The 26044-nt window shown below is 36.7% G+C and overlaps 1 protein-coding gene across 1 annotated transcript in view; it reads left to right on the forward strand.

Moving 5' to 3' along the window:
• Positions 1-26044, forward strand: part of COL25A1 (collagen type XXV alpha 1 chain) — a 603455-nt gene that overhangs the window by 358142 nt on the left and 219269 nt on the right. The window contains exon 5 of the mRNA XM_066232766.1: positions 25351-25368. Coding sequence (XP_066088863.1) covers positions 25351-25368 — 18 coding nt within the window. The remainder of the gene's footprint in view (positions 1-25350; positions 25369-26044) is intronic.

Below are 26044 nucleotides of genomic sequence, written 5' to 3' on the forward strand. Positions count from 1 at the left end.
TTTCTCAGGCCAGGATTTTGACTATGAACCCTGGACTTGTATAATCCACCTATCTACTCAACATCTCCACATGGCTGTTTCAGGTATCTCTCAAACTCGACATGTCTGAAACCAAATTCTTACATGTCTGCTCCCCAAGCTGCTCCTTGTTCGGTCTTCTGTACATCAGCAAGTGACATATATGTCCCTGTATTTGGTCCAGTAGAACTTTGGATTCATTCCTGACCTGCTGTGACTAGCACGACTAGTAATTGTCCAGGTCCTGAGTGAGAATGGTGCGGAATGAAGAAATAAACTCAGAGAGAAAAAGGATGGGATTGGGAGGTCTCTGCAATGCCTTTAGCTTGCAAGAGCCTGCAAGAGTCAAGCAAAGTCCCCTGTCTACTTTATTATTTAGTGCAGAGCCATATGCAAATAAGGAAGTCTCTGATACAAAGTCACACGCATCTGAGGCATAAACTAGAATCCTCATAAGAGTGCACCACCCCCCATCATGGAACAGTCAAGATCATGGGGAAGAGCTTAGTCTTAAAAGGGTGTGGGAAAGATCTTAGTCTTAAAAGGGTGTGGGGAAGGGCTTAGTCATAAACTAAGCCCTAGGCTATATAGCCTGTCTCCCACACTGACCCCTCTTTTTTCTAACGCCTCTCATTCAGTCTGCAAATGTGGCACCTCTTTGTTCACAATATATGAAGAATCCTTACCTTCTCCACCACTATCCTGTCACATCCATCATTTATCTTTTTTTAAGTTTACTTACTAGCTGTGCCCGGCCACGCGTTGCTGTGGCTCAGTCTGGTTAAATGGAAAAGAAAGAAAAGAGAAAGCGCACGTTTCTGATATGTTTAATTGCATAATGCTTGTGGGTATACAATATTTGTTGTTGTTCCGTTGTCTGTGCAGATATAGAGATTGTCTGGTTTGCCAAGTCTAGAACATGCAACATATAATTGTCCATGTGAGAAGCAATCCGTGTGTAGATCTAAAGCGCACAATTCTAAAGATTGGCCCGGAGCTTTGTTGATGGTGGTCACAAATGCCAATCAAACTGGGAATTGCAATGTCTTAAATTGAAATGGCATATCTGTTGGAATCATAGGAATGCAAGGAATGAGGACATCTTCACCTTTGAAAGGTCCTGTCTAGATTGTTGCTTCTATGACGTTTCTCATTAATTTTTTACAGCGCACAGACCCAAACACTTCATGTTTTACCATGAAATCCATCAGCAATTTAAGCTGCTGTCTGAAAACACGTGCTGTGATGTCATGCCTATCCACCGGCGATTGGCCAGGAAGTAAGAGCTGTTGTATATCGTCCCAAGCTGGACTGCATGTGAATGTAATGAATAGGTCTGGACGTCCATAGTGATGAACATACACAATTGCATCTTGAGCATACTCATGCATATGACATGGACTGCCTGTATATGAAGATGGCAAAATCATTAGTCTTCCAATGTTAGTTGTATTACCGTCATTTACAACTGCATCTCGTAAATGAGTGTATTCTTCAGAGCAAAGCTTGGTCTGATTCAACTGGATGAATATCAAACATTCTGTTTCAATTTTTGCATATCTATCTATGATGTATTGGTGAAACAACGGCATTTCAAAATGTGATTGTCTTCATTTTCTCGAATCATTAATTGATATAAATAATAGTTCATTGTGCTGCATTTCATATTTGTTTCTTTGCCACTGATTGGATTTATCATCTTAACGTTGAAGTGATATCCATCAGCACCATCCCCAAAATGATTGGATATTGCAGGGCATTGTAGCGTTGATGAGTTTCTGCAAGTTTTGTCAATTGATTGTTTCTCCGATGAAGAACAATATCTCTAGGTTGGAATTGATCTCTGACTATAACAATTGCCACTTCGTGAATAGTTGGAGCATTGAATCTTCTCATATGTTGCCCAGCAGCGTTTTGTCAGCATGAATAACAATCTTGTGTGTATCAGATGGCATCATGTCAATTGCTGTTTTGAACAAACACACTAAATTGTTTTTTCATGAAGAAGCTTTTGTAATTGGGAAACGATGGACCTTTTTATGCTGGTAGAAATTCCTCAACATGCATTCAATTCATCATTGCCATCACCAATGAAATACATTAGTAGGAATTTATGTTGACCATCTGGGAACAGAAGCAGGAAGCTAGCTTAATGATAAATTTGTCCTTTCACTTTGAAAGTTTGCATGAATAGAGCTGTTACAATTTCTGCACCAAAAAACTTCATTTGGAAGCATGAGTTCTATTTCCTGATATTAGATCGGAAATGCTTTATTCGGTGGTATATCCGGCAAGCAAAGTTTTTAATGGCTCTGGCAGTTCTCCAAGTTGAGGCAGTTTAATTTTTCCAGTGGCGCAACACATTCCTTTTGTTTCTCCATTAAATGTCAGAGCCTTGCAATAAGGACACGCTTCAGTCATAATGCTGATGAGAACATGCCAGCTCAAACTGTAATCATCAGCTGGGTTGTACCGGAATGCAAGGCGATTGTAATCATGTGATTGCTGAGCAGAGTCATGTTTGAGGCTGATCTGCTACTTCTCGTTGACATCTTTCAGCCACTCTCAGCCTGTCGCGTTCATTCTGTTGAGAACGAAGCAGATCTGAAGCTGCAGAATGCAATCACCATGCTCGCAACCATGCATCCTCAAGTCTGGCTGAATGTAAATGGATCGTAAATTGAAGACATTGAAATGGAATCATAAAATATTTAGTATAGTGTGTGTTGCTTTTATGCCCAACAGATGGCACTATTTTTCAAAAAAAAGCATGTTTTTACCTGTCACAGATGTGACATCTATATCTATACAGTAGTAGGTATATAAAAAAGAGTGTGTATTCAAATGCAACGTTGTTTCAAAATTTCAAAGCAATCAGTGAAGAGCTTTCAGAGATTTAAGATTTTGAACAAACAAACATTTACATTTTTATTTATATAGATTAAGTGAAAGGCAGGAGGCAGGGAGGCAGGCAGATTCTCACACAGCCCCTACCAGGATCCATCTAGCAAACCTCCTATAGGGCGATGCTTTGCCCATCTGGGACCATTGCTCCATCACTTGGCAACCTAGCTATTTCAGGGCCTGAGGCAAGGCCATGGAGCCATCCTCAGTGCCCAGGGCCAAACTGCTTGAACCATTGGAGCCATGGCTGTGGGAGGGGAGGAGAAAAAGAGAGTGACAGAGAGAATGGGGTGGGGTGGAAAAGCAAATGGTCGCTTCTCCTGTGTACCTTAATTGGGAATTGAACCTAGGACTTCCACACACGGGCCGGCGCTCTACCGCTGAGCCAACTGGCCAGAGCCCATCATTTATCTTTTACTTGGATTTTGACAAAAGCCTCCTGGCTTCTCTCCATGCTCATACTCTTGCCCTCTTACAGCCTTTCCCAAGGAGCATACTTTTTTTGAAATGTAATTTGGATTAGTCATTTCTCTGTACTAACCTCCTCCTTGTGGCTTTGTATCTTGCCCCAATTAAAAGCAAAGTTCCTATTATGACATAAAAAGGTCTACATAATCTGCCCCTCTACCTTTGTGACTTTACTCCTTACCCCTTTCCCATCGCTGTCTCCAGGCCGGACACACTGTCAGTTACTTGAACACCCTATCTCCCTCTGATAGAGCATCCCACTTGCTATTCCTTTTCCCTCTGTATGTGGAGTTCTTCCATGACCACCCTATAAAAAGCACCCTCCCACTGAATTGCTCTCTGGCCTCCTTATCCTCATATATTTTTCATCTTATTTGTTATAATCACCTACCACATTATTTATAAACATTCTCTTAAAGTCAATCTCTGCTAACAGGAGTGATAGCAGCAACTTTATTTTATTTACTATATTCTTAGTTTGTGAAGAAAGCCCAGTACACTGGAGGTACTTAACAAATACTAGTTTATGAATAAAAAATCAACTTCACTCTTCCCACACCCAGTAGACTTCTACTTCAGAGTCCCCGAAAATGTAGGAGGTGCAATACTTCTATTTCTTGTCTCTGTACATCCAGATGTATCTGTCTCCTCACTTTCCCTTTTCTCAGACAAAATGGTGACTCATCTCCTAACCCAGTTCTCTGACACTACCTCCTTTTGTGTTCTCTTATGTATTGATTTTGCTCTACAAGCCATTTCTTTTCTCTTAGCTAGCAGTTTTCTGTCAGTTTGTAAACATCCTTCTCACCTCACTGCAAAAACAAAGAAACAAAACACTTTTCCTCAACCCTAATATCTCTTTTAGTTACTATCCTATTTCTTTTCTTTCCCTCACAGAATTCTCTATTGAAACTGGCAGATTGGTACACATATTTTCCACTTTTTGCCTTTGATAGGCATTGCTGATTAACCCCAGTGGCCTTTCCCAGAGTGTATAACTCAGCCTCACAACCTTCTTTTGGCACATTATTCCAGGCAGCCATTACCAACCAATCGGTTGGCACTTCAGATGGCACCTGCTTGCTCTCTGTGGTGCCTATTCTTGACTTAACTTACTCACCTCACTGCTCAATCAATTACTGTAAAGATATAGACTTCCTACTGATTAAATAAAAGAGGCTCTTTGCAGTCCACATTCAAATTCCTTTTTTTTTTTTTTTTTTGAGTTCTCTGAAGTCTGGACTTATTTGTCTTTCTTTTTTTTTCTTCTTTCCTCCTCCCTTTACTCCCTCCCTTCCCATCCCTTCCTTTCTCTCCCCTTCCCTCCCCTTCTCTCCTTTATCTTTCTTTCTCTTCCTTCCTTCCTTCCTTCCTTCCTTCCTTCCTTCCTTCCTTCCTTCCTTCCTTCCTTCCTTCCTTCCTTCCTTCCTTTCTTTCTTTCTTTCTTTCTTTCTTTCTTTCTTTCTTTCTTTCTTTCTTTCTTTCTTTCTTTCTTTCTTTCTTTCTGCTAGGTTAGTGTGTTAGGGATTATATCAGGGACCTTTGGGTGCTTTTTAAAAATTACTATCCCCTCCTCTTCCTCTGTGGCAGCCATTAGCTTGTTTTCTACTTTCTACATCTATGGGTCTGTTTTGTTTTGTTTGTTTGTTTGTTTGTTTATTATATATTTCACATATAAGTGAGAACATGTGGTATTTTTCTTTCTCTGTCTGACTTATTTCACTTAGCATAATGTCCACTAGCTTCATCCATGTTGTCGCAAATAGATTTTATTCTTTTTTTTTATTATTGCTGAATATTCCATTGTATGCGTGTGTATGTATGCTACATCTTCATTATCCATTCATCTCTATTGTTGGAAATTTAGGTTGCTTCTATATTTTAACTATTACTAGTAATGCTGCAGTGAACATAAGGATGCATATATCTTTTTAAATCAGTTTTTGTTTTGTTTAGGTATATACACAGTAGAATTTCTGGATCATATGGCAACTCTGTTTTAATTTATTGAGAAATCCCTATGCTGTTTTCATAATGGCTACACTAATTTTCAATTCCACCAACAGTGTACAAAGGTTCCCTTTTCTTCACATCCTCTTCAGCACTTCTTATTTGCTGATTTATAGATGATAGCCATTCTGATAGGTGTGAGGTGATATTTTATTGTGATTTTAATTTGCATTTTTCTGATGGTTAGTGATGTTGAGCATCTTTTCATCTGTCTGTTGGTCATCTTTATGTCCTTTTGGGATAAATATCTTTTCAATTACTCTGCCCATTTTCTAAGTGGATTATTTGGAGAGGGTGGTGTTAAGTGTTATGAGTTCTTTATATATTTTGGATATTAATCCCTTATCAAATATATCATTTGTGAACATCTTCTCCCACCCATTAGATTGTCTTTTTCCTTTATTAATGGTTTTGTTTGCTGTGCAAAAACTTTTTACTCTGATGTAGACCCATTTGTTTATTTTGTTTGTTTGTTTCCCTTGCTCAAGGATATATATCCAAAAGGTGTTACTAAAAGATTTCAAAGAGTTTACTACCTATATTTTCTCCTAAAAGTTTTATGGTTTCAAATCTAATATTTAAGTTCTTCATCCATTTTGAGGTTATCTTTATGTATGGTTTAAAAAAGTGGTCCAATTTTATTTTTTGTATGTATTTGTTCAATTTTCCCAGCACCATTTATTGAAGAGACTATCTTTATCCCATTGTACATTCTTGTCTCCTTTATCATAGATTAATTCACCATATATGCTAGGATTTATTTCTGAGCTTTCTATTCTATTCCACTGAGCTATGTATATACCAGTGCCATACTGTTTAGATGATTGTAGCTTTGATATTGTGGAGTGTGAGACTTCCCACATTGTTCTGTCTCAAGATTTCTTTGGCTCTTTAAGGTCTTTTGTGGTTTCATATAAATTTTAGGATTAGTTTGTTCTATTTCTAAGAAGAATACTGAAGAATACTATTGATGTTTTGATAAAGATTATATTAAATCTGTATAATAGGTAGTTAAGACATTTTAACAATATTAATCCTCTGATCTGTGAGTGTTATGTTCTCCCATTTCTTTGTATCTTGGTCAATTTCTTTGTTCAGTCTCTTATAGTTTTCAGAGCACAAGTGTTTCACCTCTTTGGTTAAATTTATTCACCTGTGAAACTGTATGTTCCCATACCTGTATTTGTTGGGAGTGTTTGGATTACTGCCTCAAAGTCAGTGCTAGTGTTTAGTCTATTTAATTATTTTTATTTCTTCTTGGTTGAGTCTTGGAAGGTTATATACTTCTAGAAATTTATCTAGTTCTTTCAGATTGTCAAATTTGTTGGCATATAATTGTTCATTGTATTCTTTAATGACTTTTTGCTTTTCTGTGGTATTGGGTATAACTTTTCTTTCATTTATAGATTTATTTCTTTGGGCTCTCTTTATTTCTTGATGATTTAACTAAAAGTTTGTCTATTTTACTTATCTTTTCAAAGAACCAGCTCTTAATTTTATTGACTTCTTCTATTGTTTAAATTTCTATTTTATTTTTGCTCTGACTTTAACTATTTCCTTTTTCTCTTTACTTTGGAATATTTGTTCTTCTTTTAGTTTCTTTAGGTATAAAGATAAATTTTTTATTTGGGATTTTTCTTGATTCTTGAAGTAACCCTATATAGCTATAAACTACCCTCTTAGGACTTTTTGCACTCCTCAGTTAAATTTCTCTTTTTGAAATTCTTTTGAATCTTGGCTTCTTTTAAGTGAGTTTATTGTTGTTTTTCATTATTTTCCACCTCAATTTTTTTGAGGGGGCAGATTGCTTCTCCTATTTATATTTCTCTACCTAGGGCATCTTACCCTGGAGTGAATGATTCACTAGAGAATCTATGGATAGATTTCAGGGTGGGTGTGTGTGTGTGTGTGTGTGTGTGTATGTGTTGCATGCAAAATTTTGTCTCATGTGTAGATATTTCTAAGTAGAGCAACTATAGCTTTTATCTAATTTAAAAGAGTGTTAAAAATCACTCCTACTTCCTTTTGCTGGGTAATCTTTCCTAAGGCCATGATTTCAGCCACCAGCATGATGCAAGTGAGAGCACAAGAGGGTTTAAATCTGACAAATCCACATTCTTATTCCAGCTCTCCCCTTTAGAAGTGTGTGTCTCAGGGAAGATTACCTTACCTCTCTGAAACTTGGTTCATTCAAGTACAAAATGGTGGAAATGACTCCTAATTTTCAGATTTATTTTATTAGAAATGTCATTTGTTCTTGGTGACTTGTGGTAATCATTAGGTAGTAGTTTTTTATTTTTTATTATTTTTAATTAAATTTATTGGTGTGACATTGCTTAAGAAGATTAGTTTCAAGGCTACAATTCTGTGATACATCATCTGTATATTGTATTGTTTGCCCACCACTCAATGCAGCCCCCCAGACAACTTGGTCATTAAAGCACATCAGTTTGTCAGCTTGAAGAATCATTCCTCCCGATTTTTAAAATAGTGTCACTGCAGCAATAAGCATTATATGATTCATGCATTGCAAATTTATTGACTCTGCTAACAAACATTCATTAACACAAAATATGTAAGACAGACAGTTTCAGAGAGAAACCAGGTGTATCTTTTGGCACAGTATTTAAAAAATTGAAATTAGGCACTTCTATTTATTTTTATTTTTTAGTGAAGTGAGAGGCAGAGAGACAAACTTCCACATGTGCCCCGACCAGTATCCACCCGGCAAGCCCCCTACTGGGCAATGCTATGCCTATCTGGGGCCGTTGCTCCATTGCTCAGCAACTAAGCTATTTCAGCACCCGAGGAGAGGCCATGGAGCCATTCTCAGTGCCCCGGGTCAACTTGCTCAAACCATTTAAGCCAGGGGTCCCCAAACGTTTTACACAGGGGGCCAGTTCATTGTCCCTCACACCGTTGGAGGGCCGGACTATAAAAAAAACTATGTACAAATCCCTATGCACACTGCACACATCTTATTTTAAAGTAAAAAAACAAAACAGAAACAAATACAATATTTAAAATAAAGAACAAGTAAATTTAAATCAACAAACTGACCAGTATTTCAATGGGAACTATGCTCCTCTCACTGACCACCAATGAAAGAGGTGCCCCTTCTGGAAGTGTAGCAGGGGCGGATAAATGGCCTCAGGGGGCCGCATGCAGCCCATGGGCCATAGTTTGGGGACCCCTGATTTAAGCCATGGCTGCAGGAAGGAAAGAGAGAATGAGTGAAAGAAGGAGGAGGGTAAAGGTTGGAGAAGCAGATGGTTGCTTCTTCTGTGTGCCCTGACTGGGAATCTAACCCAGGACTTCCACATGACAGGCTGATGCTCTACCACTAAGCCAACCAGCCAGGACTATATCAATTTAATGACACTCAGAGATGTGTATGAATTGACTTCTAATATTTATCTGGAGCGATAAAATTGCATACTTTTAAAAATGTTAATAAACATGGTGGAATCCAAATTATTGATTATGTACTACATAATAAAAATTGGCAGGGCAGCAAAAATTCCCTTTGCATTCTTTAAAAGACATGTGTTTTTAAAACTATAGATGCTGAGCAGGTGTCTTTCCTCACACTTATTTCATATGTCTATGGTAAACATGTTTATAAAACTAGTCATTTATTTATACCTGGATAGTCCTTCCTGATGCCATGCCCGTTAATGAAAAGACTTGAATATATATAGTAGTCCCCGTTATCTGTAGTTTTGCTTTGCATAGTTTCAGTTGCCTGCAGTCAACTTTTATACAAAAATATTAAATGAAACATTTTAGAAGTAAACAATTCCTAAGTTTTAAATTGTCCATCATTCTGAGTAGTGTGATAAAATCTTGTGCCTTCCTGCTTCCTCCTGCCTGTGACATGAATCACTCCTTTTTTCAGCACCTCCGCTGCCTTTCATTCATCATGGAGGCCTGCGTGCTCTCACATCATCACAGGGAGGGTGAGGACAGCACAGTAAAGAATTTTGAGAGAAAAAGAGAGACCACATTTACATAACTTTTATTATAGTATATTATTATAATTGTTCTACTTTGTTATTAGTTGTTAATCTCTTAATGTGCCCTATTTATAAATTACACTGTATTATAGGTATGTGTATATATAGGAAAAGGCCAATATATACGGTATAGGGTTCTATACAATCTATGGTTTCAGGGGGTCTCCAAACATATCCCCTGCTAGTGACAGGACTACTCTGTTACATTTTAGGAGTTTGATACACATTTATAGCCAGAATCATAAGTTCTTCAAATTTGTCCATGAAATAATACAGATAAATCTCAAAACCCAATAATTTGGTTTGCAAAACAGCAAACTTACCAACAAACTGCTTAGCAGGGATCCCCAGTCTATAGGTAGCCATAGCTTCCTATCACTAGTGCTTGATTCTAGAACTCTTCTGCACCTTTCTTAGCTTCTAATATATTTTGAAAAGTGCTGTGGGGCATGCACAAAAAGTGAATTTTAAAACCTTTACTTATTGAATTTTGAAGAATTATTTTACAAATATTGCAACATAATTCCAAGTGATTTAAAACACCCTGAGTTGGGGAAAAAGATGGAAAACAGAATTTAAAATCACTGACCTATATTTTTGAGTAAATAAATCTAGCATGGAAAAATATTAACAACTTAGTTAAGGTTCTGTTTAAAAGTTTTCTGCAGTGAATTACATATTACATGATAAATATTTTTATAATTAAGACATGTAAATAGTAAAATTTTTAGGAGTATAGCAAACTCTAAATATAGAAATAATTACCCATAGTTCCAATACCCAGAAATAAACACTTTTTGCATACTTTCCCTCCCTCCTTTCCTTCCTCCCCCCTCCTTCCTTCCTCTCTCTCTTTCTCTTTCTCTCTTTTTCTTTCTTCTCTTCATATAGATAGATTTACAAATATGTCACAGTGAATACATATATATACACATGTGAAATTATATCCTAGAAAATGTATAATCTGTATTTTATATACTGCAATGTAAAGAATATATATAAAGTTTACAATTGAAATAACACTGTATTTTCAGTGTAGTATCATAAGGAAATAATCAGGGTTATACTAAATATTTACAAAGAAAGATGTAAACATTATTTATAATAGCAAAAATCTGACTCATCCTCAGTGGAAAGTTAGACATCACATCCAATAAATTTTAATGTTTTAAATTATATACAAATAAGAGTGTTTTTCATATATGCTGTATGTACAATTATCAATGACAAAGATGCACATATAAAATTATTTACTTTTCTTGTTTCCATTACAAACATTTAATTACAAGAAATAAAAGGATACTTTTTCTCCCCAACTTCTCCAACACTTACTATTACTTGTCTTGTTAATAGTAGCCAATCTAACAGGTATGAGGTGGTATCTTATTGTGGTTTTGATTTGCATTTTCCCAATAGCTAGTGGAGGTGATCATCTTTTCATATATTTGTTCTCTTGAGACAAGTGTCCAGGTCCTCTGCCCATTTTTTAAATTGATTGTTTTTTTATTGTGATTGTTGCTTTGAACGAGTTGTTAATATATATTTTGCATATTAACCTCTTGTTGGAGGTATTGTTTGCATATATCTTTTTCCATTCAAATGGTTTTCTTTTTGTTTTATTGATGGTTTCTTTTGATGTGCAGAATTGTTTTGGTTTGATATAGTCTCAATTCTTTATTTTTGCTTTTATTTTCCTTATCCTTGAAGTGAAATTCATAAAATTCTCTTTTAGATCATGGTCTATAAGTTTAGTACCCCTGTTTTCTTCTATATAATTTATTGTTTTAGGTCTTATATTTTGGTTTTTGATCCATTTTGAGTTAATTTCTATTTATAGTGGCAAACAGCAGTCTAACACTGGTGGGAATGTTAAGTGGTACATCCACTATGGAAACCAGTATGGTGGTTCCTCAAAAAATTAGAAATAGAATTACCACATGACCCAGCAAACCACTACTGTGTACCTACCAAAAAAACCCCTGAAAAACAATTGTTCACAAGGACATATGCACCCCATCCTTATTGCAGCATTATTCACAGTGGCCAAGACATAGAAACAATCAAAGTGTTCTTAGATTATTAGATAAAAAATATGTGGTACATATATACAATGGAATACTACTCAGCCATAAGAAAAGATGAAATACTACCAATGGGACAAATGGATCTTAAGAATAGCATTCTAATTAAAACAAACCAGACAGAAGAAGTCAAGAACCATATGATTTCACTCATATGTGGGCTATAAAACTGAAAGCAACAAATGAACAAACAAGACAAAAAAAAAAAGAACAAACTCATAGACACAGACAACAGTATGGTGGTTACCAGAGGGAAAGGGGGTGGAAAGATAATAAAGGCTAAAAGAAATCAGATATATGGTGACAGAAGATTTGGCTTTGGGTGGTAAACACACAATACAATATACAGATGATGTATTATAGAATTGTATATTTAAAATAAATTTTGGCCCTGGCTGGTGGCTTAGTGGATAGAGCATCAGCTTGGCATATTGACATCCAGGGTTTGATTCACAGTCAGGGTACACAAAAGAAGTGACCATCTTCTTCTCCTCCCCTCCCTTTCCTCCTACTCTCTCTACCCCTTCTGAAGCCAGTGGCTCCATTAGTTTGAGCATGGCCCCTGGCCCTGAGGTGCATCAGCCTCAGGCACTAAAAATAGCTTGGTACTCAAGCTTAGATACCAGATTAGGTTGCCAGGTAGATCCCAGTCAGGGTGCATGCAGGCGTCTGTCTCACTATCTCTGCTTCTCTCACTTAACAAAAAGAAAGAAAGAAAGAAATCTATATAATTTTATTAACCAACATTACCCCAATAAAGTTAATTTTAAAAAGATGAGGTAAGACTATATTTTCAGGGATCATTTCTATAGTTTGTTAAAAAGCTGAGGAACAGGATTCCAAGATAGCAGTGGAGTAGGCTGATGTACAGACTGCCACCTCCCACCACCAAACTGGATTACAAATTAATTTAGGAGCAATCATCATGAAAAACCAAGTTTGGACTAAAAGAACAGGACTCAAAAACCAAGGAGCACAGAAGAATCCACTCTGATCCTGGTAGGGAGTATGGGGGCATGGTGGGGACTCCCCTGCTCCCAGGAGCAGAAGGACGCTGAGGCTGAGAGTCTAGAAATGCTTACATTATAAGGAGAGAGACCCTGAGAGGCAGGGGCTTCAGTCTCAGAACCACAAACCCAGCCTAGAAACCCAGGGGCTGGAGGAGACAGCCAGACAGCATTGATTGGGGAGAAGAGTGGAAGTTCTGTCTGTGGGATGCAGCTGGCAAACCTTAAAGGGACAGAGCAGAAAATATCGCTCACAGTCACTTGCCTGGGGCTCCAGGGGCGAGGAAGGCTGAGATGACTGACTGGTCTTGCATGAGGAAAGTGGGGAGAGCGAGGCAAATGGTGATGGGGAGAGGAGTGCCTGGACTTACTTGAGCTGAGCTGACTCATTCTCCAGTGCAGAGGTGGCCATAGTTGGGGGAAGGGTTGATCCCTCTGCCCAGCACAAACCTAAAGTGGAACCAGGTGTCTTACCTCCAGAAACCTCTCTAGCTCCAAGCAGCATGAAAGACACTTTGAAAAGGAGGGAATGGGGGGGCAGTTAGCCAGGTTTTCAGGGATACCTGAGCTACACCTCCCCCTTCATACTGAGAACATGCCCTGCCCTCAAAGAGTAACTGGAAGAACACACCTTCAGATTCTCAGAGGTCACACCCCTGGCATTTCTGGATACAATTTCAACTAAGCCCTCTGCGGAGATCAGCAAACAGAAGCTCCCTGCTGGGTTAAGCAAACAGACAGCAGGCAAATCAAGACTTTAAAGTTACTCTACTAGTTAAGGAGAATTAAATCCAAGAAAACAACAGAAGCAGAGTAATAAAGGCCTGGAGAAGCCAAATTAAATAAACCAACCTCAGACCCACAACTGTAACAAGCCTGAAAACCACACACAGAAACAATGGAGACAGAGGAATGCAAGCCATATGAATCAACAAGAGATATCTCCAGAAAAAGAACTGGATGAAAGGGAAGTAATCAAATTACCAGATGCAGAGTTTAAAATAATGTTTGTTAGGAAGCTTAAGGATCTCAAAGCTACTATTGTAGCTTTGGACATAATGAGTACCTAAATAGAGAAATTGTAAGCATCAAAAAGGACACTGAAAACATAAAAAAGAACCAGACATAAATGACAAACACAATATCAGAAATGAAGACTACACTAGAAGGAATTAAAAGCAGGCTGGATGAAGCAGAGGATCAAATCAATAATTTAGAGGACAAGATAAGCAAAAGCACAGAAGCAGAACAGCAAAAGGAAAAGAGGATTAAAAAGTCTGAGGGAACTCTAAGAAAGCTCTGTGACAACATGAAGAGAAACAACATTGGCCTCATAGGGGTTCCTGAAAAGAAGAGAAAGAACAAGGGATAAAGAACCTGATCAAAGAAATTGTAGCTGAAATTTTTTCTATATTGATGCAGGAAAGAGTCCCACAGGTTCAAGAAGCACAGAGAATCCCATTAAAAAGGGACCCAGAGAGACCTACACCAAGTGACATTATAATGAAAATACCAAAGCTAATAGATAAAGAATACTAAAAGCTGCAAGAGAAAAGCAGTCAATCACCTTCAAAGGAGCCACCATAAGGATGATATCTGACTTTTCAACATAAACTTGAGGTCAGAAGGGAATGGCAAGAAATATTCAAAGTAATGCAGAACAAGAGCCTACAACCAAGACTTCTTTATCCAGTAAGGCTATCGTTTAAAATTGAAGGAGAAATAAAAAGCTTCCCAGACCAAAAAAAACCCTCAAGAAATTCATTACAACCAAACAAATGCTGCAAGAAATGTTAGGGGCCTGCTGTAAACAAAACAAAGCAGGAAAAAACCTAGTAAAAGAGGAATATAGATATAAAGAATAAAATGGCAATAAACAACTACATATCAATAATAACCTTAAATGTAAATGGATTAAATGCTCTGATCAAAAGGCATAGGGTAGCTGTGTGGATAATAAAACAGAACCCATACATATGCTGTCTACAAGAGACACACCTTAAAACAAAAGATGCACATAGACTGAAGGTAAAAGGATTGAAAAAAATATTTCATGCAAATGGAAATGAAATAAAAGCTGGGGTAGCAATACTTATATCTGACATAATAGACTTTCAAACAAAGATATAGTAAGGGATTAAGAAGGTCACTACATAATGATAAAGAGAACAATCCAAAAGAAAGAGATAACCATTATAAATATCTACTCACTTAATATAGGAGCACTTAAATATAAAGCAGACTTTGATGGACATAAAAGATGAGATCAACAGCAATACTATAATAGAGGATTTCAGTACCCCACCAACATCAATGGTTTGATCCTTAAGGAAGAAAATTATCAAAGAAATAGTAGACTTAAGGGACACACTGGATGAACTGGATTTAATAGATATTGTCAGAACATTTCACCCTAAAGCAGCAAAATATGCATTCTTTTCAAGTGCTCATGGTACATTCTCTGGAATAGACCACATGTTAGGGCATAAAATGAGTCTCAACAAATTTATGAAGATTGAAATCAAGCACCTTCTCTGAACACAATGGCATGAAACTAGAAATCAACTACAATAGAAAAACTGAAAAACACTCAAACATTTGGAAACTAAACAGTATGTTATTAAATAATGAATAGGTTAACAATGAGATAAAGGAAGAAATAAAAAATTTTCTTGAAACAAATGAAAATGAGCACACAACAACTCAAAATTTATGGGACACAGCAAAAGCAATCCTGGGAAGGAAGTTTATAGCAATATAGGCATACCTTAAGATGCTAGAAAAAGCTCAAATAAACAACTTAACCCTTCATCTAAAAAAACTAGAAAAAGAACAGCAAGTAAAGTCCAGAGGAAGTAGAAGGAAGGAAATAATAAAGGTCAGAGTGGAAATAAATGACATAGAGGCTAAAAAAACAATACAGAGGATCAATGAAACCAAAAGCTGGTTCTTTGAAAAGGTCAACAAGATGGATGGACCTTTCACCACACTCACCAAGAAAAAATGAGAGAGGACTCAAATAAATAAAATTAGAAGTGAGAGTGGATAAGTACAACTGACATAGCAAAAATACAAAGGATTATAAGAAAATACTATGAAGAACTGTATGCCAAAAAATTAGACAACCTAGGTGAAATGGACAAATTCCTTGAAACATATACTTTTTCAAAAATCAATCTGGAAGATTCAGAAAACCTAAACAGACCGATTACAACAAATGAGATAGAAACAGTTATAAAAAAAACTCTCAACAAACAAAAGCCCTGGGCCAGATGGCTTCACAGCCGAATTCTACCAAATATTCAAAGAAGTACTAACTCCTACCCTTCTCAAGCTATTTCAAAAAATTCAAGCAGAGGGAAGACTTCCAAGCTCCTTTTATGACGCAAGCATAATTCTGATTCCAAAACCAGGCAAAGACAGTACAAAGAAAGAAAACTATAGGCCAATATCCCTGATGAATTTAGATGCTAAAATTCTCAACAAAATATTAGCAAACCAGATCTAGTAATACATGAAAAAAAAACATGCATCATGATCAAGTGGGATTTATTCTAGTGAAGCAAGGCTGGTACAATATTCGCAAATCAATCAATGTGATTCATCGCATAAACAAAAGGAAGGAGAAAAACCACATCATAATATCAATAGATGCAGAAAAAGCATTTGATAAAATCCAGCATCCATTTATAATCAAAACTGTCAGCAAAGTGGGACTACGGGGAACATACCTCAACATGATAAAGGCTATCTATGACAAACCCACAGCCAACATCATACTCAATGGGCAAAAATTAAAAGCAATCCCCTCAAGATCAGGAAAAAGGTATGGGTGCTCCCTTACACCACTCTTATTCAACATAGTTCTGGAAGTTCTAGCCACAGCAATAAGACAAGAAGAATAAATAAAAGGCATCCAAATTGGAAAAGTGAAAAAGAAGAAGTAAAACTATCATTATTTGCTGATGATATGATACTGTACATAGAAAATCCTAAAGTCTCAGTCAAAATACTACTGGACCTGATAAATGAATTTAGCAAGGTGGCAGGATATTAAATTAGTATTCAGAAATCAGAGGCATTTTTATACACCAACAATGAACTCTCTGAAAAAGAAATTAAGAAAACAATCCTCTTCACTATTGCAACAACAACAAAAAAATAAAGTACCTAGGAGTAAATTTAACCAAGGAAATTAAAGACTTGTACTCAGGAAATTATAAAACATTGATAAAAGAAATCAAGGAAGATACAAACATGTGGAAGCATATGCCATGTTCATGGATAAAGAGAATAAACATCATTAAAATGTCTATATTATCCAAAGTAATTTATAAATTCAATGCAATTCCTATTAAAATACCAAAGACATATAATTCAAAGATATAGAAGAAATATTCCAAGAATTCATATGGGACCAAAAAAGAACACTAATAGCCTCAGCTATCTTGAAAAAGAAAATAAAGTGGGTTGTTTCACACTTCCTGATATTAAGTTATACTATAAGTCCATTGTACTCAAAACAGCCTGGTACTGGCATAAGAACAGGCATATAGATCAATGGAACAGAACAGAGAACCCAAAAATAAACCCACACCTTCATGGACAACTGATATTTGACAAAGGAGGTAATAGCATACAATGGAGTAAAGACAGTCTCTTTAACAAATAGTATTGGGAAAATTGGACAGTTACCTGCAAAAAAATGAAACTAGACCACCAATTTACAGCACTCACAAAAGTAAACTCAAAATGGATAAAAGACTTAAATGTAAGCCGTGAAACCATAAGCATCTTAGAAGAAAACATAGGCAGTAAGCTCTCCGACATCTCTCGCAGCAATATGTTGCTGATTTATCTCCACGGGCATTGAAATAAAAGACAGGATAAACAAATGGGACTATATCAAACTAAAGATTTCACACAGCTAAAGACAACAGGAACAAAATAAAAAGACAAACCACACAATGGGTGAACATATTCGACAATACATCTGATAAGGGGTTAATAATCAAAATTTATAAAGAACTTGTAAAACTCAACACCAGGAGGATAAACAATCCAATCAAAAAAGGGGCAATAGAAATGAATAGACACTTCTCCAAAGAGGACATACAGATGGCCAATAGGCATATGAAAAAATGCTCAACATCACTAATCATTAGAGAAATGCAAATTAAAACCACAATGAGATATCACTGCAGACCAGTCACAGTGGCACTCATCAATAAAACACAGAATAGGTGCTGGTGAGGATGTGGAGAAAAGGGAACCCTCCCGCACTGCTGGAGGGAATGCAGACTGGTGCAGCCACTGTGGAAAACAGTATGGAGATTCCTCAAAAAATTAAAAATGAAACTGCCTTTTGACCCAGCCATTCCACTTTTAGGAATATATCCTAAGAACACCACATCACTGATTCAAAAGAAGTAATGCCCCCACCCCACCATGTTTATGGCAGCATTGTTTACAATATCCCAGATCTGGAAACAGCCCAAGTGTCTGTCAGTGGATGAGTGGATTAAAAAGCAGTGGTACATATACACAATGTAATACTATGGGGCCATGAAAAAGAAGGAAATCTAACCTTTTGCGACAACATGGATGCACCTGGAAACTATTATGTTAAGTGAAATAAGCCAGGCAGAGAAAGAAAAATATATGACCTAACTCATTTGAGAAATCCAATGAACAATATGAACTGAGGAATGGAATTGAGACAGAGGAGGGAATCAAAGGGACCAGAGGGAAAGCGGACAGAGGAAAAGGGGATGATAGGATGGGATCAGAGAAGTGAAAGAGATTGGTGAAATTATACACACATAACACAGCATTATAGAGAGCAGAAAAGAAAATCCTGGAGGGAGGGGAGCGTTGGGGGGAGGTAGGCAAAAGGAATGTTGAGGGGAACATGGGGGAGGAGGGATGCATTCAGGGGGACACTAGAATCTATGTAAACACAATAAATTTAAGTAAAAAATAAGCTGAGGTACAAATATACAATAAAATTTAAAAAAGAAAATATAAATATGGTGTTGTGTTAGAAAACATAGTAATGTTTTTTATCATTGTGGAAAGGTTGTGTTAACCTATTTAAATACATATAAGAATAAATCTTTGAATATAGTTATTTATGAAAGACAAACATGGAAGAAATCTTTCAAGTTTTGAATCAATTTTTATTTTTTTTACACGAACCCAACAAAACAACTTCCATGTTTCCTCTCACTCTTTCTTCCTCAAATTTTAAAAAAGGAGTATTCACCAAGCTTGAAGCTATAGCTCTGTATTTTCCGCTAGTGTAGAATATGCTTTCTTCTTCCCAGAATTATGAGGATTTTTTTTAATTCTTAAATTGAAATGGTTTTATCTCAGTAATATTATGTGACTGTGGCTAAGGTAAGAATTATTAATATGTACCCTGTAGGGTAACACATTAGTCAATATAAATTATGAATAATGTTTGTTTTAGTCAAGCATGTAAGAGTCCTTGGAAGCATGAGCAGCTTATAGATATTGTGAGATTATTCAGTCTTTGCAAAGCATTTTAAAATTAATTCAAATAATCCTAATGCCTTACTTGTTCAATTGCTTTTTTCTGTAGTATACCATTTACATATTAATTTGCTTTTAAAATTTATAGACTTATCTAAATTTTTATCAGTTGAGTATGTTGTTGGTATTGGATATATAGTTGCCATACTAAATTTTATAGCATTTTGTAAGTATCAAAGTAATTTGATATAATAGTCTCATATTACTACTTGGATATAGAAACTTAATCAAAGTAGTAAGAGATTTTTCTTCAAGATGCCCTCCCATGTTTTTTGTTCTATGTACATGTGAAAGATCTAAATCATCTTGTGAAACCCCTGCAGTCTTTACCTGCCTCAGTTCCCTATTATTTGAATAAGATTCAACCGAATGAGGAGACTTTCTCTTTGACATGGATGTGTTTATTCTGCAGTGAACAGAAGCCACAATACCCCTTTCTGAAATATTGGATTAAGAGACTACATTTTGAGCCTGACCAGGCAGTGACACAGTGGATAGAGCATTGACCTGGGACACTGAGGACCCAAGTTCAAAACTCCGAGGTCACCGGCTTGAGCACAGGCTCATCGGGCTTGAGTTCAAGCGCACAAGCTTAAGCACAGAATCACTGACTTGAGCATGGGATCATAGATATGATCCCATTGTCTCTGGCTTGAACCCAAAGGTTGCTGGCTTGAAGCTCAAGGTCACTGACTTGAACCCAAGGTCTCTGACTTGAAGCTCAAGATCATTGACTTGAACCCAAGGTCACTGGCTTGAGCAAGGGGTCACTGGCTCTGCTGGAGCCCCCCACCCCCACCCCCTGGTCAAGGCGTGTATAAAAAAGCAATCAGTGACTAACTAAAGTGACACAACAATGAGTTGATGCTTCTCAATTCTCTCCCTTTTTATCTGTCTGTCCCTCTCTGTCCCTCTCTCTCTCTCTCCCCCCTTCACTAAAAACAAAACAAAACAAAAAAACTACATTTTGAAAATATAACCTTGTAACCATGTAAGAATAGTAAACTTTCTAATTGTTTTATAAAAATACTGTAAACCGTCTTTGGGCCATTCAAAATATTCTCATCTTTCACCAATTCAGCAATATTTTCAGAAGCACCTTATAACTTGGGCACTGGCACATTGAAGTTAAATGTGAACAAATTCTCAGTGCAGTGAGGTGAGGCAGGATTTCTGCTTCATGGGGCTACAAGTGATAGTGCATCTGTTCCACTTACTGGCACGGACTCTAGGTCAGACTCCAAAGGTTTTGGGATCCCATGGACATGATTCTATGATAGGATTCCTATTGGTCCTCAAAACCTCCTGCCAGCAACACAATCCTGTTGCCATGCAGAATTCCTATGATGTTCTGAAGCTCTACCTGAGTGCTACTTCAGGTGCTCTTTTCACCTGAGGGAGAAAGAAGCCTGACATCCAAATGTGTGGCTCTGAGAATTTCAAGAGATAATGAAGTTATAGCAATCACCTTCAAATGATCTTTTTAGGTAGGAGCGGTTCCAAAATGCAAAATATAGAAATTATTGTTTTGAAGTTTGTTTGTTTTTTCAATTTATGAGAATGAATGAAATCTGAATTGACGGTTCTAAAAATGGCCGTCAAACTTGAGTTGCCTAATGAAGAGTTTCTAAGTTATTGAAGTAATTTCTTTCTAATGTCCTTGAAGCAAAGGTTGCACCTTTTAGAGCTCCATGAACAGTACTGATACTCCCTCAAGTTTTTATAAATGAAAGTGTTTTTACTTTAGATTTATCACAATATATTTATGTGGGTCTCATGTCTTAATCAGTGTTTCAAAGTAAGATTGTACTTTAAAATCATAATTTTTGTATGCCTACCTATGCCATGTGTTAATGGAAACAATCTGAAGAGGAATGACACAAATTTACCATCCATAAAAAAAGTATCATGTAGTGAAACTAATTGCCTCAACCAGAAATCTAAATGACTTTGTAGACTTAGAGTGTTAGCACTTTCTGGCACTCAGAACTGTGATAACAGCTTAAGGAAGAATGGTTTCTCCTGTCGTTTATCATGTTCCATTGTGGTTTACTTGCCTTTGAACACTTCTCTGTCAGGTGTCAGCTACTGGCTGATTGTTTTCCACCATACTGTTCTGATTACCATTTTTAAAAGCCACCTCCTCCTGCTGTTTCTTTTACTTCATTCTGGTGCCTTACCTCCCTTGAGGGCATTGAATGGAACTGTTGACATTCAGTAGCAACTGGAAGCACTAGACCAGGGGTCCCCAAACTTTTTACACAGGGGCCCAGTTCAATGTCCCTCAGACCGTTAGAGGGCCGGACTATAAAAAAAAAACAACTATGAACAAATCCCTATGCACACTGCACATATTTTAAAGTAAAAAAAACAAAATGGGAACAAATACAATATTTAAAATAAAGAACAGGTAAATTTGAATCAACAAACTGACCAGTATTTCAATGGGAACTATGCTCCTCTCACTGACCACCAATGAAAGAGGTGCCCCTTCCAGAAGTGCGGCATGGGCCGGATAAATGGCCTGCGGGCCGTAGTTGGGGACCCCTGCACTAGGCAGTCTCCATCTTTACATCTATATTTGTTTCAAATGTCAGTATTTCTGTGATTTAACCATTTCCCTTGGGTTTTTATTTATATTAATATGCAGTTTGATTATTTGTTTGGGGGGAAAATGGCCTTTTTAAGAATTTTATTTTTTAAAATTTAACTTAGTTGTATTTTGTGAGCCTTCATCATAATTTATAACTACCCATTTAAAGAGTATTTTACCCCAAAATAAGTTGATTATTAGTAATGTTCACTACCTATAAATTACAGTAGACTAGAAAAGTATCTACTAATGAATGAAAATGCTTATATTTCTCAATGAATTACTTAGAAGCAACTTGAAAATTCTGAGGTTTTCTTTTGGTGGTTTGTCTGTGAGGAGGGCTTTGTCACCTGGTGCCTTCAGTCATAGGGAGTTTCATTTTAGCAAATGCAGTTTTGTGATTATTTTGACAACAGTAGTTTTGCAACTATTTGAATTATTTACAGATTGTGAATGAGGGATTATTGTCATTAATTATAGATATTGCCCCAATGAATGCTGTAGAAATCTGCTATCTAAGGATGTGTGTGTGTATGTGTTGAAGGTAGGAAGGTGATTTCAAGACTTCTCCAATCTTCAGTTCCATCCACTGATGGCAATAAAATGTAGAAAGAAATCTCCATTTAGGACCGTTCTGCTAAGTAGATGACTCTCAGGTGGAAGATTACCCCTTTAATTTAGAAGCCTTCCCTACTGGTGAGACCATAGAGGTATCCATGTTTACAGAGCAACTAATTCCAAATCCTGTGTTGGCTGCCCTGGAAAGGCAGCTACAGTGGGCACACACGCACAACATGGTCAGCACAATTTCATTTGGCTCCTGGTACCAAAAATTTGAAGTCAATCATCAAGCCTGAATAGCCCAGAACAACCCAGAATATTTCAAATATTCTGCCCCTATGACCCTCAAAATAAAACCAGACTTTTTAGCTTAAGCATGCCAGTGTTTGCAAAAAACACGGCCACTGAAAATCTTGGGGGTAGGATCAAGGCAATGGCATTCAATAACACAAATTAAAAATGTATTTCTTTCTTAAATTTTGTAAAGATGTCATTTTGTATTTCTCTGATTCCCTTTCTCCAAAGGAGATTATACGTGTTAAGTAAGTTACACTTGACATATCCCTGAGATATAAGCACAGAGAGAAGAGCTTCATTTTGGGCTCTTGTCTACCCTCCTGTATGTTCCGCAGTCCCCTGGGGAAACTCTCACTGCCACGCCCACAGACACTTCCCCTCTGATGGCTTCCCTCATTTGTTTAGAAGGCTCTTTTATGATGTCTACAAGATTCCTGCTGTACTGCTCTCTGACAGGTATTCTAGGTGTCTTCTAGTGAATAGTTTGTTACATCACACTGAATGTAGGGAGTCCTAAAATCTTGGGTAAGGTTTTAAAGGATTGCATTGTATAATCCAAATTTTAGGGAGAGTTACCAAATTTTTCATGTTGTAAACATTGTTTCTTTGGGAAGTTTCTCTTCCAGCCCACTTCCAGCCCTCTTTTTCATGTTCCCTACCCTACACATGCACACAAACACACAAACACACATACACACACACAGACACACACACACACACACACACACACACACACACACACAAAGCACACCATACATACCTGAAATCACATCACATGTTAGGGTAATCTGGGTTTCCTGGTGCTATACGCTTTCCAATGCTCATGTAAAAGTCAACATTTTTATTTTACCATCATTTACTATTTGTTTTCACTATCACTAACATAAAATCTATAATACAGAGTATATTTGTACATAATAACAAACATATGCACACAGGCTAAAGTCATTTGTTCAATGTAATGATACAAATGCCGCATTTTAAAAATAGACAGAAATAGTCTCATTTGTAGGACAACCACAGAAATAAAAATATCTCAGCAATAATGCTACAATATATTCTCTTGAAGAAATTCTTTCTGATTTTAGAGAACCCTACATTTGAGTTTTCACAAAAACATGAGATGTAATGGTAGTCCAACTTTCTAAAATGTTCATATTTCTGAGTTTGCAGTCATTTTAAAATTCAGAAAGATCAGAAGCTTAAAACATCAAGATTGCAGGCCAGAGTAAGCATGTGTTGCAGTTTTACCTATTATATAGCTCTGGAAAGATCCATACCTTTATGTAAGTGGAGAACCCTGCCTTTGTAGGTTTCCATGTTTAACGCTGGTATCAATGCTGTCTGTTCCCCTCAAGGAGCTTTGCCGAGCTGGTTTCTGTGCAGGTATCAGGTAGCACTCTGGTACCTGCTGCCCAAGGTCTGCATCTGAAGCAGAGATTCACCCTGTTGTAGCTGGGAAGTGGTTGGGAGGTTTAGAGTGTCCACTCACTTGAAGAGTGCTCTGGGATCGTTGTTGATCTGAACAAGCCTACATCGTTTTTTCTTAAACTTCTACATTGAAAGGCAGAATGACCTGGTGGAGAATGCAAGTACTTCAGAATCAGATTTGGTTTAAATTTTAGCTCTCCACTTATAGGCTATGTGATTTTTTCACCTATTTCTATGAGCCTCAGTTTTTTCATTTGTAAAATTCAGGACAGTTATAAGTAATAAATGGAATAACAAATCTCTGGTAGTAGGTAAGGAATTAATGAATATAATTCTCTTTCTGCCTCTCCACTTCTAAAGGGTACAGGAATGGAGTGAGTAACCAGCATAGCAACTTGGTATAGCTTCCCTTCATGGTTTGATTAGGCAAAACCTGGCCAACCACATTTTCAGACAAGCTTTTGAAAAATTGTCTGTTATATCCCCAGTCAGAGAACAAGTACCTGAAGAAATTTTAACTTTGAAGACGGAATTAGCTCCATCCTGAATAACACTCAGTAGTATATAGCTGGTGCAATAAGATTGTACATTATTAATTTATTTTTTAAGATCTCTCAACTTAGCATGAACTTTTTCTTTCATCTCATCTTACAGAAAACCCAACTAGAGATTTTAGGAAGATGATGTGTAATCAATACTTTTATTCACTGGGGGTTTTATCTTAGTGCAAAGCAGTTACAATTATGCTGCTATAAAATTTTTATCAGCTTAAACTACAAGAAAGTAACATTCGAAATGAATTAGATTGGCCAAAGTGACATGACCTATAGACTGGATAAAGAGTTATGATGCACTTAATTAAGCCAAAACCTCTATCCTTTCAAAATGTCCTTAGGTTGGATTATCAGAATAAGAGATAGATGTTTATTTTTAAACTGACTTAAAATATTATTGAAACAATGAGAAATTCAAAGTCTTGGTGAGTTCTAAAACTAAGGTATCTGCCTCTTTTGTTCTTAACTTTGTGCCATCTTTGAATACGTCACTCATAGCAGTAGTCTGTGCTAGCAGACTCTGCCTTTAACTAAACCCATTCGTTAGGATCATGTGAGGTACATTTCCCATTTGCATTCTCTTTCTGCAGTTTAATTCTAGAGCATACTAAAACCCTTGAGTCATTTTGAAATTACATGTAATAAACCATAATGTCAATATTTTAGATAATAGCATAAAGATATTAAGATATAATATTCTTTTAAAATCACAGAGTAAAGTTTATGAGTAGTTAGATATTATCTTCTGAAATATTTTGTAAAGATTTCCAGAACTAGTTTGAGTTTTAGTAGTGAAAATATTCACTTATGATAACAAATTTATAACGGCTTCTTTTTCTTTTTTTTCAATTTCAGGGTCAGCCTGGTCCTCAGGTAAGTGACCTCTTCCCTAACAAATTAATTCCAATATAGGATTTTTCCAATGTGGAAGTTTTTCTGAAACTCTTTTCAAGGGATATAAAAAAGCTGTGTACCAGTAATCATGACACCACACAGTAGACCAAATATTTCCCAGGAGTGAAGCTTCGGGGCCATTTCAGGGTTGTATGAGCCATGTCAGCTGTTGGGCCAGATGGCAGTTTAACAATGTTCTATCATATAAAGCAAGACTCTTAACTGATCTGAAACAGAGCCACAGGACTTGAATGAAAGGCAAAATGACTTAGTTGATGTCGGGTATGAACTGGTTCATATCAAGTACTGATTAATCATGTGCTAATAATGTTGTTGTAAATCCACAGACTCTGATTATGTAGACTATGATCCTACCAGCTACTTTGATTCATTGTAGGCAGATATTGAATTTGTTCTCCACTTTCAATATAAATCAACTTCTGAAGACACGACATAATTAAATGTGAATATAGTCCACAGAGAATCTTCTGAGCCCTACATCATATTGAAGAAAATGAGGAAATTTTAGGAAGGGAAGGAATGTGTATAAATATTAAAGTACAAAAGAAGAGAATTTTTCAGAATTGAAGAGTCAGTAAAAAACAAGAAATTTAATATCAATAGTTGTTGTGGTCTTTAGGAAACTATAGAGAAG

Source organism: Saccopteryx bilineata, chromosome 5, assembly GCF_036850765.1.
Source record: "Saccopteryx bilineata isolate mSacBil1 chromosome 5, mSacBil1_pri_phased_curated, whole genome shotgun sequence".
In the NCBI taxonomy this organism is placed as follows: domain Eukaryota; kingdom Metazoa; phylum Chordata; class Mammalia; order Chiroptera; family Emballonuridae; genus Saccopteryx; species Saccopteryx bilineata.